This window comes from Zonotrichia albicollis, chromosome 23, assembly GCF_047830755.1.
Source record: "Zonotrichia albicollis isolate bZonAlb1 chromosome 23, bZonAlb1.hap1, whole genome shotgun sequence".
NCBI lineage: Eukaryota > Metazoa > Chordata > Aves > Passeriformes > Passerellidae > Zonotrichia > Zonotrichia albicollis.
Window position 1 is genome coordinate 4,366,050 of NC_133841.1, and position 16,234 is coordinate 4,382,283.

The 16,234-nt window shown below is 48.8% G+C and overlaps 4 protein-coding genes across 4 annotated transcripts; 2 read left to right on the forward strand and 2 right to left on the reverse strand.

The window, feature by feature from the left end:
* Positions 1 to 1,350: 1,350 nt before the first annotated feature.
* On the reverse strand, positions 1,351 to 1,671 carry LOC141731494 (feather keratin 1-like). The gene has a single exon (XM_074557547.1). It carries the CDS (start codon positions 1,669 to 1,671, stop codon positions 1,366 to 1,368), a length of 306 nt encoding a protein of 101 aa, XP_074413648.1. The 3' UTR covers positions 1,351 to 1,365.
* A 5,090-nt stretch (positions 1,672 to 6,761) lies between these two features.
* LOC141731541 (feather keratin 1-like) lies at positions 6,762 to 7,067 on the forward strand. Its single transcript, XM_074557819.1, has one exon. The coding sequence runs from the start codon at positions 6,762 to 6,764 to the stop codon at positions 7,065 to 7,067; it is 306 nt and encodes a 101-aa protein (XP_074413920.1).
* A 3,740-nt stretch (positions 7,068 to 10,807) lies between these two features.
* On the reverse strand, positions 10,808 to 11,113 carry LOC141731539 (feather keratin 1-like). Its single transcript, XM_074557816.1, has one exon. The coding sequence runs from the start codon at positions 11,111 to 11,113 to the stop codon at positions 10,808 to 10,810; it is 306 nt and encodes a 101-aa protein (XP_074413917.1).
* Positions 11,114 to 13,848: 2,735 nt separating this feature from the next.
* Positions 13,849 to 14,145, forward strand: LOC102073732 (feather keratin 1-like). Its single transcript, XM_026798551.2, has one exon. The coding sequence runs from the start codon at positions 13,849 to 13,851 to the stop codon at positions 14,143 to 14,145; it is 297 nt and encodes a 98-aa protein (XP_026654352.2).
* The last annotated feature ends 2,089 nt before the right edge of the window (positions 14,146 to 16,234 follow it).

A 16,234-nucleotide genomic window follows, 5' to 3' on the forward strand; every position in this document is an offset into this window, starting at 1 on the left:
CTAGCCTTCTGATGTATCTTTTCTCTTTCTTTAGTATAGTTTTAGTGTAGCATTTGATATGATATAACATAACATTATCATATCATAAAATAATAAAACAGCCTTCTGAGAAACATGGAGTCAAATTCTCATCTCTCATGTTATCCTGGGGACCTCACAACACCTCAAGGATTTTCAGTGATTCTATGAAGCTGGCCTCCATGTGCAGTTTCTATTTCACCTCCACAGACAGACACATCCAGTCAATGAACCTTGTTCTGATGGCAGCCACTCTTCAGAGGATGGATAAAGGGGTGAAAAGATTCTGTAGTGGAAATTTTATCTCTCCATGTCCCAAGATCACACTTCCTTGTAGATTATACTTGCCTACATTGACCTGGTCTCACTGCACTCTTCCAAGGGCTGAAAGAAACTGTTGAAGACTCCGCTAAGTCCAACAATTCAGTGACAAAACATTTTTGATCTTTGCAGAGGATTTTATTCACAAAAAAAAGGAGGGATTGTTTCCAGGTGGAGCATTTAATCATAAGTAAAGGGATTCTGACATGTGTGTTTTGTGTGTAGTGATAAAGAAATGGAAATTTCATGGCATAGAAAGGATTGGCAGATATGGACCAAGTTATCCTGGTGCACTAGAGAAAGAGTGATGCTCCAAGTGAACTTTCCATCCACAAAGATTAAAGCTGGCCCTGGATGCCATTAGCAATAAAATCCCTTTGGCATCTGGAATGTCATCATCCTGCAAGTTTTGCAAGATTTAGAAAGCAGAAATTAATCCAGTGTCTGACTAAGGAAACTTGCTGCAAGCCTGTGTTACCAGTCACTTCAAAGCCATCCCCAAACACCTCCCAGAACAAAGACTGAGCAACATCTCTTTCCCTGATTGTCTTGGGAGAGCATCTGCAGGAAAAATGACACAGAGGCAATGGCTCAAATGCAGCATAACTTTAATGAGACAAGAGAGGGAAATTAGGTCATTTCAAGCGATGGTCATGGTGCAGTGAGCATGAGGGACAGATAAGAGATTGTGCCCCATGGTTGGAGCTGAGAACCCTAGAAGGTTCTGAGAACCCTAGAATGTCCATCTGCCTGCTCTAGAGAGGGAGCAGGGCCAGCAGGTGCTCCCCAGGATGGATGTGTGGGGCTCACAGCCCCAGGGAGCACAAGGGAGCAAGGACACAGGAGGGAAAGGAGAGAGTGGCAGGGGACAGAGGCAGAAATGGGCTGTGCTTGCCAAGAGTCCTTCTGCAAGGGCTGCTGGGCTTGCTCAGCCCTCCAGGAAGCAACAAGCCAATGCTCCATCCCCAGTGAAGAACCATCCTGCTGAGTCCTTAGGTTCACACCCTGGAATCATCACCAGCACCTTTAGCAGGGGAAGCTCCTCCTGCCGCAGATGCCACTGCCCAGGCCAGAGAGGCCAAAGCCCCCAGAGCTGATGGGCACTCCCTGAGAGCTGAGGATGCTGCCAACAGCAGCAGAGCTGGAGGATCCCACGGCGGTGTTCTGGGGGAAGGAGCTGAGGATGGGCCCAGGCAGGGTCACCACCACGGGCGAGGGCTGGATGAACACGGTGGAGTCCTGGCACTGCCTGACACAGGGCTCATTGCAGCTGCTGCCCAGCGGGGTGGGCCCACAGGGCTGGCAGGGCTGGCACCGGGGGTAGCAGGACATGGCTTGGGGCTGCAGGTGCACCTGGGAGAGAGGGAAGGGAGTAGAAAAGCATAAGTGATTACAAGCCTGTAACATCACCACAAAGGAGAGAATACAGCTCACACAAAGTGCTGGAAGGATCATAGGGAGGCCCACAGGCTTCTCCTTCTCTGTGAGGGTACCAGTCATCCATTTTTCTGACTCTGGACTGAACACACTTGGGGCAGTAATTCATGTTCGGCCTCAAATATTTATTATTTCTTATTAGTAAAACAATCTCACTACTGTGAGTTGGACAGCCTTTCATTAGAAGGCACAAAATGGCCAACAATCTCTGGTTACAAGGTCTTTTAAGACTAAACTATCCAATTAAGAACTGACATCTGTGGATGCCATGGGACAGAGAGAGAGGAACGGCAAGCATTTCTCACAGCAGGTTGTGAGAGGTTATAGGGAGCTGGAAAGATGTGATAACTTGTTGAGTATAAACAATTTGCAGATGCCGTTTTTCTACTTTATTTTTCTGTTCCTCTCAAGGACAGTGGGTGAGAAAGATGTTTCTGTTAGTTATCCAATAGAATAGAATCTATTGTACCACTCTATAAAAACCACTCGGTTCTTTTGAATAAAACCTTCTTTGCCTTTTCTACCACTCTGCCTCTCTCCTGTTCCTGCCCCAACCCCGGTGCAAGAGTGACAGACACCTGGATTATTTTCCCTTTTTACCCAATAACTGATTCCAAAGTGGACTTTTCTGCCCAATTACAAAATGCCACCCAAACCCAAGAAGAAGGAAGAAGAAGCATGAAGAAGAAACCCCGGATGACACCCTGTGCTCTCCATCTTGCTTCCATCCACAACACACTAAAAATCCCAAAACCTCAATTTCTCATGAAGGAATACACATACAGTACTCTCTATAATCTATTTTACACTTTTGTGGATTCCAGTCTATCTTGAAATTTAGTTTTCTCCATGAATGAGGGTCCAAGTCAGTGCTTCCCTGGGCACAAGGACATGCCAGAGCAGACAGAAAAATATTCCTCGTGCCCTGGGTTTCCACAGTTCTCCAAAGCCCTAAAGAGACCTGCAAAACACAACTGAGCTCTGGGAGATCCCTTCCTAGCCCACACCAAAGGAGACACCTAACTGAGCTCCAACCTCTCGCCATGTCCCCCCTTTTGCATCTTCCCCTGTCCCATAGAGAGCAAGGGAATGGTACAGAAAGCAAGGACCCCAGAATCAGGTACAGGACAAAGAGACAACTTTGTGCTGAAAAATCCCATGGAAGCACAATGATGAGAATGAATAAAAGAAGAATAAAGAGCTTCAGACTTACCTTGTTCCCAAGGAGACTGTGTGCAGGAGAGGAGTGGATGAGACAGTGAGGAGATGGAACTCCTTTTATAGTGCTCCTGTGCTGCCCCAGGCCCACAGTCACTGCATGAGGATAGTAATTTTCCAACAGACTCATCTTCAAAGCAAAATATCCCACCTAATGCCCCAGGTTGTGTTCTGTTTTCCATCACCATTGCCAGTGCATTTCCTCGTTTCTGACGCACCCATTATGCTATGTAGTCTCCTTTCAAGTTCCAGGATGACAGATACAATGATTTCCCAAGATGGATCATGCACCTGTCACCAGAAGATGTACCCTCAGGTGCAGGAGGGGTCTGTGCAGATGTAGGACATGGAACTGGGAAATCTGGTGATGTTCTTTTCAAACCCCATTACAGAAAGGTTTGGCTCTCCCCCTGCCAGTGCAGGAGTATGTCCTAGGTGCACAAAGGCTCCTTTGCCTAATGACATGACTTATCCTTCTCCCTCAATCCTTTACAGATTTACTTGGAAGAGTCATCCCCTCTCATGGCAGCCTCTGGGGGGTCTCAAATCACTGCCTTCAGTCACCATGAAGAAAGAAAATGTCATCTTTCCTAAGGACCATGATCACCATTCTGGTGTGGTCTCCCCTCACTACATGAGGGGTGTGTTGGAGCTTGGCACAGCACCTTGTTTGTCCCATTCTCCTCACAGTGCCATGAGCTTTGGCTGCATGCCTTAAACCCTGACCAGCATGAGAGACTTTTGCAAAACATGTTGACTGCCCTGTGAGCCCCTAAAGCTATGGGAGTGTTGGCGAGATGCTCATGCTGTCAGCAATGGCTGTGGTGGCTGCCTGAAGCTGTGTACTTGGGTACAGCCCAGTTCTTGCACCACTTTTCCTGGGTTAGGGATGGATCTGCCCTTGCTGGAGGGCAATTGTGTCCCTGCAAGGGCCATGGGTCTGCAGACATCACACTCTCATGCCTTGGCCTCACACCAAAAGGCTGACACACAGCCAGCCCAAAATTAGAGCATGAGTTGCCACAGGTAGGGAGAGTCTCCCCCTGGAAATTTGCCTACTGAAGGCATTCCCTTGCCCTCTGGGATGCATCCCAGCTGCCTCCAAGTCTGCAGGGCAGGGAAGTGCATCAGTCCTTAATGTGGTTTGAGAGCAGGTTTGGTACCCAGGGCTTTTCTGAGCACATCCCCTCCCTCAGTGTTCTGAGGTGCGTGGCACTGCAGGGCTGTCACTGACAGATCTCATTTACTAGGGAGCTGGACAAGTTCCTGCTTCCCCAAGGGTTGCTGTGTTGCTCTCCAAACAAGTCTTTTTGGGCATGGTAAACAAGGAGTGCTGAAGCACAGATGCCAAGAGAATTCTCAATGCACAGGAGTAATAGTTGCCTCCTCAAGCCAGGTCTCAAAAGCTCTTGGAGGTCTATTACTCACCCAGGATAGCTCAGCCACCTTTGGAAGAATAAAATCAGCAGGATGGCTTCTGCTGCAGTGTTGGAAACAAAAAGGTTTAATAAAAGGCAAAATAACAAAGCTCTTTACAGAGAAAAACCAATCCAGGTGCAAGAGGTTCTTGCTGCTGGTAAAACACCTCACAAAAGCTATTCATTTCTTTGTTCTCTTCTTTTTCTAGTGAATTGTTCAGGTGGGACTTTTTGGCCCCTGTCCAATTGGTTATCCTTAAATTTGAGGTGAAGTCCCCTAGACCTATAAAATGTCTTTTTACCCAATTGAGGAGAGAAACTTCTGGGCTTCTTTCCCTTTAAAGGGGACAAAGGATAGTTTTGTCACTCCATCAACAAGGTGACACATTCCTATACACCATTGATGAGGGACCATTGATGAGTCCCAACCAGTGGGGAGATTTTTTTCTGCAACCCCTCCTATCCCTCCACAGAGCATTCAGGAGAGCTCCTCAACACAGCAAGGTCCCTTTGGCCAGCAGGATGAGGTTTGTGCATCCACTGCACCCTCCAAGCCTCTCCCCAAGGCATCCTCACGAGAGAAAAGAGAGCTGAAACTCTAGGACTGTAGCACAGTTCAGTCTCCAGCCCATACTGCTGGAAGAAGTTTTTAATTTCCAAGTGCAGATCTTGCTGTTTGTTCTTCTTGAGTGCTAGAGGGCCTCTGTGGCCCAGTTCCCCAGACAGTCAGTAATTCACTTTATAGAAACCATGATCCAGAATGCATTAGCAAGCTTTCACTGGTTGACTCTTTTCAGACAGTCTTTTTTTTGACACCCATTCACTGCTGAGAAGGCTCCCCCACCTTCTCAGAACTCTTTTAAGGGATGCAGCAGCCTGGGAGTTCTTGTAGGTGAAGATTGAGAGCGGCATTGTCTCCTCTATCTCCACACTTCTGAGATCACCTTCCATCATCTGAAATATGATGCCCAGGATACTGTCAGATGCCATTTCCACAAGGGCCCTGGGCTGTCCCGTGGTGCCCTCCAGAGCCTCTGCTGTGAAGCTCTTTAGGAGCAAATCGTCTCCAGCCTGTAGTGGGGAGGAGATTTTTCTTCCCCCAGTAGGACTTGTGCAGGTAAACCTTTCCTGCTGGTGACTTTCCCAGTGGCCCAATCTCTTGACAGCAATTCCTGCTAATAAAAACCAAGGCCAAGGATTCCTTGAGTACCTCCACTTTTCCTGTAACCCGTGTCCTCAGTGAGGCTGCTCCAGTCAGCCTTTGGACTTCTCATCTACCTGGAAGAATTTCTTGTGCCCATCGTGTATTTTGCCTGCTCTGGTTCTGCTGTATTCTATATTCTGTATTCTCTGTATTCTGCTCTGGTTCAAACCCAGCCAGGCTTTGATTGTCCCTAGTCCTGCATACTCAGACAAACTGGCAAACATTCTCCCCAGAAAAAAGCTCAATAATAGGAAGAGAGCTGAAAATTCTTGCTACAAGGGGAGCTGTATAAAATTGCAATTCACTCCAAGCCAAGATCCCCAGTGCTCACGGGACCCCACCACACTTCAAACACATCTTCTGCCTTCACTGACACAGCATCACCAAGGATATCCTTGGGTGCCTCATCTCAGCACATGAAAGCAGAGCAGGAATGTGGAAAATGAGGAAATTAAATGGCAGCACAGGTTGACAGAAACCAGAATACAACCTGCGCCACCAGGTAGAACATTTTGTTTTTGAGGTGAGTCTGCAGGAAAATTACTGCTGTCGTGCAATGTCTGTGGGCCTGGGGCAGTGCAGGAGCAGTATAAAAGCAGCTCCTTCTCCTCACTGTCTCATCCACTCCTCTCACCTCCATCTCCTTCAATACAAGGTGAGTCTGAAGCTTTTGCTCCTCTTTCTCTTCCTATTCCTCCAATGCACCTCAGCTCATACCTGCTCCACTCCTACATGGGGTCTTGGAACTGCTGTCATGGGATAGGGAAGGGGAGGAAATTCTGTCATCATCAGAAACTTGGTTAAGTGTCTATGTGGGGTCCTATGTGGGGTCTTGGAACTGCTATAATAGGAGAGGGAAGAGGAGGAAGTTCTGTCATCACCAGAGGCTGAAATTTGTTAAAGTGTCTCATGGCAATGGGCGAGGAAGGAACCTCTTTGGGCTTGGTTGCTGTCCAGGGGGTTCTTTTGGGCTGAAAGGAATGGGAAACCTGTGGATCTCACTGCAATGTTACCAGCTCTTTTCTCCAACTTGTCTTTTTTCTCCGACTTATCTCACTCTTAATTGAGTGCAAGACTGCTCTTCATCCACAGTTTCTGTTCTGCTTCTCATTTCTCTCTCCCAGGTGCACCTGCAGCCCCCAGCCATGTCCTGCTACCCCCGGTGCCAGCCCTGCCAGCCCTGTGGGCCCACCCCGCTGGGCAGCAGCTGCAATGAGCCCTGTGTCAGGCAGTGCCAGGACTCCACCGTGTTCATCCAGCCCTCGCCCGTGGTGGTGACCCTGCCTGGGCCCATCCTCAGCTCCTTCCCCCAGAACACCGCCGTGGGATCCTCCAGCTCTGCTGCTGTTGGCAGCATCCTCAGCTCTCAGGGAGTGCCCATCAGCTCTGGGGGCTTTGGCCTCTCTGGCCTGGGCAGTGGCCTCTGTGGCAGGAGGAGCTTCCCCTGCTAAAGGTGCTGGTGATGATTCCAGGGTGTGAACCTAAGGACTCAGCAAGATGATTCTTCACTGGGGATGGAGCATCGCCTTGGTGCTTCCTGAGGGGCTGAGCAAGCCCAGCAGCCCTTGCAGAAGGACTCTTGGCAAGCACAGCCCATCCCTGCCTCTGCCCTCTTGCCCTCTTTTGTCTCCCTCTCCTTGTTCCCTTGTGCTCCCTGGGGCACTGAGTCCCACACACCCATCCAGGGGAGGACCTGCTGGCCCTGCTCCCTCTCTGGATCAGGCAGATGGACATCTTCTGAGATCTCCACCACAGTTATTTGGTGCAGACTCCTGTCTGCCTCTGGTGCTCCTTTAACTCATATTTACGTAGTTTTTCATCTTTTGACTCAATAAAGTTCTATTGCATTTGAGCCATTGCCTTTTTGTCATCATTTCCCCTGCCCTCACAAAATGCCCTCACATCATGCCCTCACAAAAAGACATAGGAGGTTATTGGATATGCTTGTACGAGGACCATTATCACAGGATAGCTCTGAGGGTGATCCTCTGTTTTTCAAACTTCTATACCTATCTAGGGCTGGATGGAATGATTCAACAGAGTTCATTGGCTAGAGTTCCATCAGAGATGCTGTCCTGGCAAAAGGGGCGATTTTCTCAACCCTTAATGTTTAATTTGTCTGTCGGTGCCCCAGTAAAACTGAGACCATTGTGTCAGCCACCTCTTGGGACTTCTGCTGGTCAAAGTGACCCCAAGATGTGTTAGAAAGTCTCTTTTCCCAGCCTGGTGGTCGAAGAAGGAGTCAGAACTCTTCAGTTCTCATTCTCAAGGTTGTTTATTGTTTCTTATCTATAAAACTTTCTCTGGCCTGCTGAGGTCCATTCAGAAGGTCAGACAGAGGCCCACTGGTGTTATCTTTTTATACTAAAAACTACGTGTACATTATTTACCATAACTTCCCAATACCTATCACACATGTTAGACAGTGAGCTTCTACTCTAAACCAATCCAAAAGTGCCAGCATAACAGCAGAAGATGGAGGCCGAGAAGAAGAAGGAGAAAGGCTGGACACACCCAGATTCCTCCATCTTGCCTCCTGAACCCCCATTCCAAAAACCTCAAAAAATCTATTTTCCACCCTGTGACAAACTATTATTCTACTTAGACTTTTGTGGCTTGCAGATCCTTATATAAGGTTGGTAATTTTTTCTTAATCAAAGTCACAGGTGTCTTGGGCTCTGTGCCAAGGTCTCTGAGCCCCCTGGCAGGGTTTGGGCAATCCAGGACAGACAGAGGGATGTCCTCAATTCCAGCAGCCACTCTGTCAGTGTCCAGTTAGGGGGCCCTGCACTGAGCCATCCTGCTGGATCAGAGGGCAGTCAGGGCAACACCATCAGCCTCAGGGAGACTCCTCAGCAGATCTTCCCACTTTTCGGCCCCTAAATGGGTTTTCCACTGAATTCCAGTATGTTCCCTACTGCCAGAGACTGCAAACACCACTGAAGGACTGAAACTGACAGTTCATGGAATAATACTCTGAATAACATAAAATTGTGAGAGGTCCAAGGATTGCTAGTGTACCAGGGAAGAAAAATCAAGTGGGAAAATCCTCCCACTGGTTCAGCTGAATTGATGAAAGGGCTGTGCCATGCCATAGAACATGCTCAGCAAAAAACTGTAGGCAGTTTCTCCAAAGTAGGTGTTCTCCAGAGCCTGGCTGGGTATTGGTCTGCTGGTACAAGGTAGTGGTTGACTGCATTTATACAACTTGTGATTTTTTCCTCTTTTCTCCTCTTCACTCAATTCACCAGTGACATGGTCCCATTCACCTCCTTGTCCACGATTTTTTTCCACTACTGGGACAATTACCATAGGTGTTGTTTTGGTTCCTGGTGTTCTTAGGTGTGGTTTTGGGTGTCTGCCCCGACTACTGTGTTCTTAAATGCAGTTCAGATGCATGGTGACATTCTCAGAAGTGATTTGGACCCCTGTCCTCTGATAGTGCTGGTCAAGATCCAGAGTTGTGTTAAAAGCTGTCACCAGCCACCTCAGGATAAATTTCACTGTTGCCACACCAAAAAATTCTCTCTTCTTGCACCACCCTGACACCAGATACCTCAAACACCACATTAAGTCAATAGAGTTAATGAGTATTTTTCAATGCCTCACACTAAGATGAAAAAGGACTTTGTGAGCCCGCACAACAAAACAACCTGGCATCACTCATGGATGAGAATGGAGAGGTCTATTTGCTCATCCCCTGCACAGTTTCATCTTTCCTAGCCCCCAGGTGCCCATCAAAATGTTCAATCACTCCCTCTCCTCAAAGAGTATGGTGGGAGAAGACAAAATTAATATACTATGTGTGGAGATAAAGGTAATTTAATGAAGAAAAGCAAAAACACGGGAAAAAATAGTTTTATTGTCATCTTCCATCAACTGTCAATGCCCAGCCTCTCCTGGGAAGCAGGACCAAAGTACACTTAGTTTCTTTCTTGACAAACAATCTATTAATAAATGCTCCCCTGCCAGCCCCCTCCTCCTTTCTCTCAGTGTTTTTTGCTGACCATGATGTCTCATGGTATCAAATATCCCTTTGGTCAGTGTGGGTCGGCCAGCCTGGCTATGTCCTCTCCCATGCTCTTGACCACATCCACCTTCATGAGCTTTTTTGTAGAGGAGGGTGGAGAGACAGGGTTGATGCCAGGCAAGCACTGCCCAGAAAAACCCAAAATATTTCTGTGTTATCAGCACCATCCTAGCTCCAACTGCAAAGAATTCATAGAAGGGTTAATTTGGTGAAATTGAACTCCATCTTGTGTAAAACCTACACAATGCTATTATCTCTAGACACACTATTTTCTGAAAAATCCTTTCCTTAGGATTTTTCCTCCTGAGAAGCTGAGAGGCCTCAGGAACAAAATGCAAACAATGGTTATCTGCTGCTGTGGAATGCAACAGGTGCATCTGGGATTGGTCTCATGTGGTTGTTTCTAATTAATGGCCAATCTCAGTCAGCTGGCTCCAACTCTCTGTCTGAGCCACAAGGTTTTGTTATTAATTCTTTTTTTTTTCTATTCTTAGCCAGCCTTCTGATTAAATCCTTTCTTCTATTCTTTTAGTATAGTTTTAATAGAATATATATCATAAAATAATAAATCAAGCCTTCTGAAACATGGAGTCAGATTCTTGTCGCTTTCCTCAACCTCGGATCCCTGTGAACACCGTCACAATTATCCATCACTGCATATTCATCCCAAGCAAACCCTCACAAAAACAGCTCTTAAAAACATATTTTCCCCTGGGCATGTTGAAAAAGAAACTGCAGAGGAAAGAATGACACAGACACACGGGCTGGGATGCAACAGAAATTTAATGAGACAAAACACAGAAACAAGGTTGGTCCATCTGGAGGTCCCAGTGCAGAGAGCACGAGGGACAGAAGGGAATCTGTGCCCCAGCAGGTTCCACCTGCCTGATCCAGAGAGGGAGCAGAGCCATGAGGTGCTCCCCAGGATGGCTGAGTGGGACTCACAGCCCCAGGGAGCACAAGGGAACAGGGACACAGGAGGGAAAGGAGAGAGTGGCAGGGGACAGAGGCAGGGATGGGCTGTGCTTGCCAAGAGTCCTTCTGCAAGGGCTGCTGGGCTTGCTCAGCCCCTCAGGAAGCAACAAGCCAATGCTCCATCCCCAGTGAAGAACCATCCTGCTGAGTCCTTAGGTTCACACCCTGGAATCATCACCAGCAGCTTCAGCAGGGGAGGTTCCTGATGCCACAGAGGCCACTGCCCAGGCCAGAGAGGCCAAAGCCCCCAGAGCTGATGGGCACTCCCTGAGAGCTGAGGATGCTGCCAACAGCAGCAGAGCTGGAGGATCCCACGGCGGTGTTCTGGGGGAAGGAGCTGAGGATGGGCCCAGGCAGGGTCACCACCACGGGCGAGGGCTGGATGAACACGGTGGAGTCCTGGCACTGCCTGACACAGGGCTCATTGCAGCTGCTGCCCAGCGGGGTGGGCCCACAGGGCTGGCAGGGCTGGCACCGGGGGTAGCAGGACATGGCTGGGGGCTGCAGGTGCACCTGGGAGAGAGGGAAGGGGGGAGCAGAGCATGAGAGGTGTTTGAAGGGCAGCCTCACCACGCCGTGGTTCCATCCAAGCTGGAGATGCAGGGATGTCCACAGGTTCTTCCTCACATTTCACAGAATCACAGAATCACAAGGCTGGAAGAGACCTTCGAGATCATCCTACCCAGCCCCAACACCTCAACTAAACCCTGGCACCCAGTGCCACATCCAGGCTTTGTTAAACACATCCAGGGATGGTGACCACCATCTCTTCAGGCAGACCATTCCAGAACTTCATCACCTTTTGCATGAAAAACTATTTCCTAGTATCCAACCTATATTTCCCTTGATGAACCTTGAGACTGTGACCTCTCATTCTGTCAGTGCTGCCTGGAGAAAGAGCCCAACCCCACCTGACTACAGGTAACATTCAGGAAATTGTAGAGAGTGATAAGGTTTAGCCCACAGGTTCCCTGCCAAGAGCAACCAATCTCAGAATGCTCCTGCCCAGACTATCACTCACTTCAGCAAAGCCCCAGCCTCCCTCCCTGTGACCCTCTCTCACATTCCACATCTCACAGAGCAGCCCCACGATGCAGCAAAGGACCAAGTGACAGGTATGCACTGGAAAACAGGAGGAGGAGGAGGAAGGAGAGGAGAAAAGTGACCCAACTCACCTTGATCCAAGCAGACTGAAGCAAGAGGAGTGGATGAGAGAGTGAGGATGAGCTCTCTCTTATATTGCCCCTGCACTGCCCCAGGCCCATAGTGACTGCACAAGGGTAGTAATTTTCCTACAGACTCACCTCCAAAGCAAAATATCTTCCCTAACACCACAGGCTGTGCTTTTATTTCCATCAACACTGCCATTTGTTTGCCTCATTCCTGACGTGATCATTAGGCATCCAAGGATTCCTTTCAAGTATTGAGATGAAAGACTGAAGGATTTCCCATGCAGGGACGCATCAGCACAGGCAGAAGATGTGCTGGAGGTGTCTCTGGAAGGAAGGGATCATGGGACCAGGGAAAAATGGTAACACTGATTTCCACCTTCTTTGGCAGACAGTAATGTCCTGCTGAGGGCAAGGTGTGAATGTGGCTGTTGGGAGCTCTGGGCTTGGCTACAGTCCAGTGTTGGAGATGTTTTCTCTTTGCATAGTAGGAACTGCCCTTGCTGGAGGGAGACTCATCCTTGCAGACATCACACCCTCCTGGTTTGGCCTTTCACCAAAAGGCTGACACACAGCCAACCCAAAATTAGAGCATGACTTGCCACAGGTAGGGAGAGTCTCTCCCTGGAAATTTACCTACTGAAGGCATTCTCTTGCCCTCTGGGATGCATCCCAGCTCCCTCCATGTCTGCAGGGCAGGGAAGTGCAGCACTCCTTGATGTGGCCTGGTTTTGTACCCCTTAAGCACATCCCCTGTGCTCAGAGGTCCTCTTGGTTTCTTGTGTTTTTCCTGGACCTTTCTTAATCCTTGCCCACAGGATGCCTAAGCTGCTGCCAGCTTTTCTAACTTCTTTTACTTGTCACAGGTGCCTCCATCCTGCCAGATACCTGACTGGTGTAAATCAAAGGCAACTCCAACGAAGGGGAGAGAAAATGATGTTTCTGACTCCATTGATATCAGAAATAATTAATTACTTTATTATACTATGCTATATACATTTCATCTCAACTGAATCTGCCAAGCACTCATTCTGCTCACACTGCACAGAATCTCATGGCTGTCAGTGACAGTCCTGACACACACACACACCTGGCCCTGACAGCCCAAGGAAACAAAACACCACCACTGTGGGTAAACAATCTCCATATTGCATTCTACTTTTGCACAAACACAGGCACAGCAAGTGATAAGAAACGTGTTTTCCCTTTCTCTGAGGTTCAGAGAATGTGAATCTCAGAAACCCTTGGGAAGAATTGTGCCTTGCTTTTCCCTGTGAAGGGAAATGTGTCAGCAGGGCTGTCCCTGCAGAGGCAGCTGCCAACAGGGGCAAGGCACTGCCCTGAGGCAACCTCCCCTGCCTGCAGGGACTCTCTGGCCTGGGGGCCCCTCCTGTGCCTGCAGGGACACCTCTGATCCCGGGAGTGCTCAAGCCTGGCCTGGCACACGTGAAAGGAGCTGCAGCACAGAGCAAGTGTGTCAGAAATGAGGAAGTGAAATGGCAGCCTGGATGGAAACCAAACCACAACGTGTGGCGTTAGGGCGGGTATTTTGCTTTGGAGGTGAATGTGTTGGAAAATTACTGTCCTTGTGCAGTGCCTGGGGGAATGGGGCAGTGCAGGAGCTGTATAAAAGGGGGACCTTCTTCTTGCTCTCTCATTCACTCCTCCCACCTCCATCTCATTGAGAACAAGGTGAGTCTGAAGCCCTTTCTTTTATTCTTCCTTTGAGTTTTCGGAGCCTATCCGCCCCTGTGGTTCCATGTGGGTTGTGGAGAGCAGCTTGTTATGGGAGAGGGAAGGGGCAGAACTTGGGCATATAGAGAGGCTGGGTTTTGACTTAGATGTATCCTGAGCTGTGGAAGGGCCCAGGCTTGGTCGCTCTTAGGGGGATTCCTTATGGCTGAGTAGGAATTGAGGCTGGTGGGTGTCTCTAAACATCATTGTGCAATTTTGCGCTTCTGGCTTTTCTCCAGATGATGGATGAACAGTGTCCCCTCACTCAGCCCTGAGTCTGCTTCTCTCTTCACTCTTTCACAGGTGCACCTGCAGCCCCCAGCCATGTCCTGCTACCCCCGGTGCCAGCCCTGCCAGCCCTGTGGGCCCACCCCGCTGGGCAGCAGCTGCAATGAGCCCTGTGTCAGGCAGTGCCAGGACTCCACCGTGTTCATCCAGCCCTCGCCCGTGGTGGTGACCCTGCCTGGGCCCATCCTCAGCTCCTTCCCCCAGAACACCGCCGTGGGATCCTCCAGCTCTGCTGCTGTTGGCAGCATCCTCAGCTCTCAGGGAGTGCCCATCAGCTCTGGGGGCTTTGGCCTCTCTGGCCTGGGCAGTGGCATCTGTGGCCTCCCCTGCTGAAGCTGCTGGAAGCTGGAAGTTTCCTTCCCTGGGAAGGAACCCAGGGACTCCTAGGATGGTCCAAGCCCAGGGATAGAGCATCATTGCTCTCTCTACCACTCAGAGTGACTTCTTTCTCACCTTTTGACTCATTAAAGCTCTGCTGCATCCCAGTCTGTGCCTCTGTGTCATCCTTTCCCCTGCACCTTCTCACCCAACATATCCAGTGAAAGAGCTGTTGCTGTGTGGTTCTGGGAGGGTGTTGTTGGAAGAGGTGTTGTCATGGTTGTCAACATCACATTCATTATGTTAACACAGCATTGTTTACTCATATTTAGTGTCACCTTTTTAAATTACTCTGCATCTCTCTATGTGCAGGAATTGCCCCACACAGTTCAATGACCACCAATACTCCAAAAATACTTTTAGTTCTCCCAACAAATCTTTCAAGTTTTCTCATGTTGTCAGCAAGCTTGTGCCCTCAGCTTCTCATCCACAAGTAAATGTTCCAGCTTACTCACCACCCTGGTCAATCTTCATGTATTTCACTTCCCTTGCTGGAGATGTTTTTGAGTTACAGTCCAGTAGGCAGCACAGCATGCTTGATGCCATCTGGGGAGTGCTGAGCAAAGTGGGAACTTTGCTCCCATTAATATCCTGTTCACAGTTGTGCTCTGATAGCCCAGGATGTTGATGACACTCCTTGGTGTCCAGGAACACTCCTGGCAGCTCCACCTGTTTTGATGGTATTACCACAAAAGCACCTCATCCTTTTCAGAGACTGGAGTGTGGGGATTCACAGACATGAACTGATGCCAGCAGAGGAAAGCCAGTTTATTACACAAATATTTATAGGCCACTACATTCGTACAAAATCTTCCTCTCGGACCACTTTGTCCTAGTCCCTTTAAAAACAAAATCTTCTTGATTATCATTCTCACACTAGTAATGTCCTTGTTACCTCTTTTACCAGCAAAGTCCTTGTTAATCTTCCCTCATCAGAGTGGTCAGCATCAGGGGGTCAGAGTGACCAGACATGATGTCTTCACTTCTGTTCTTGCCTTGAGTTTATCTCCCCCTCAGTTTTCATTCTACCAGGGCCAAAAGGTTGGTGGCACTGCCCAGCTCTGCTTCTGTAGCTGTCTGATCTTCCACACTGAACCATGGGACAGGGTTGACTGCTACAAAGCCACCATCATGTGGAAGGGGCTGACAGCTGGTCTGTTAGCCAGAAAGAACTAGCTGAAGAAGAGAAGCTGCTAAGAGTCACCTCTGCCCCGAAAGGAGTCCTACCAAGGTTGTTGATATGGAAACCAAGGAGAAGAAAGGATAAACAGGGGGGCCTTGAGTTGGATATTGGCAGAAAACAGTGGTGGAGATCTCCCTGCACCAATGAACATTATGCTGATTTATTGTAGCCAATGAATGGGTATAAACTTTGTGAGAAGGTATAAAAGACAGGAAGCTGTTAAAATAAACAGTGAGAAGCCTTCTGAAGTGGATGGTGTTCTTCTGGGTGTTGTGACTGTCTCAACAGCAACAGCTTCAAATCTGGACTCTCTGGGGATGTGTGTCACCATGCCCACCCGCGTCCTGCAGCAGTTCAGCCATTCCCCTCCCTCAGCTGCTCCTGCACAGCCCTTGGAGACCCTCAGCCCACACCTGATGCCCCTCCCTGCCTCTCTGTCCCCATAAACTCTCCCCAGAAAGTTGCATTCTGGAAATCCACAATATCAGAACAGTCTGGGAGAAGAAAGGACTGAGAGCAGACCTTTAATAAAGGACATGGGGACACTGGAGATTGAAAAGTGGACATGAGTCAGCAATGTGTGTTTGCAGCTCAGAAATTCCATCAGGTTCAGGGCTGCACAAACAGAAACATGGCCAGCAGGTGAAGGAGGAGATTCTCCACATTATCTGCTCTTCTTAAACCCAACCTGGAACCCTGAATCCAGTTAGGAGTCCTTAATCCAAAGTAGACATGGATCTGTTAGAGCAGCTCCAGACAAGGGCTGCAGAAATGATCACATGGATGCATTGTCCCTACCATGGAGAAAGGCTGAGGGATTTGATTTTTTCAAGCAGGAGAAGAGCAGGCTCTGGGGACACC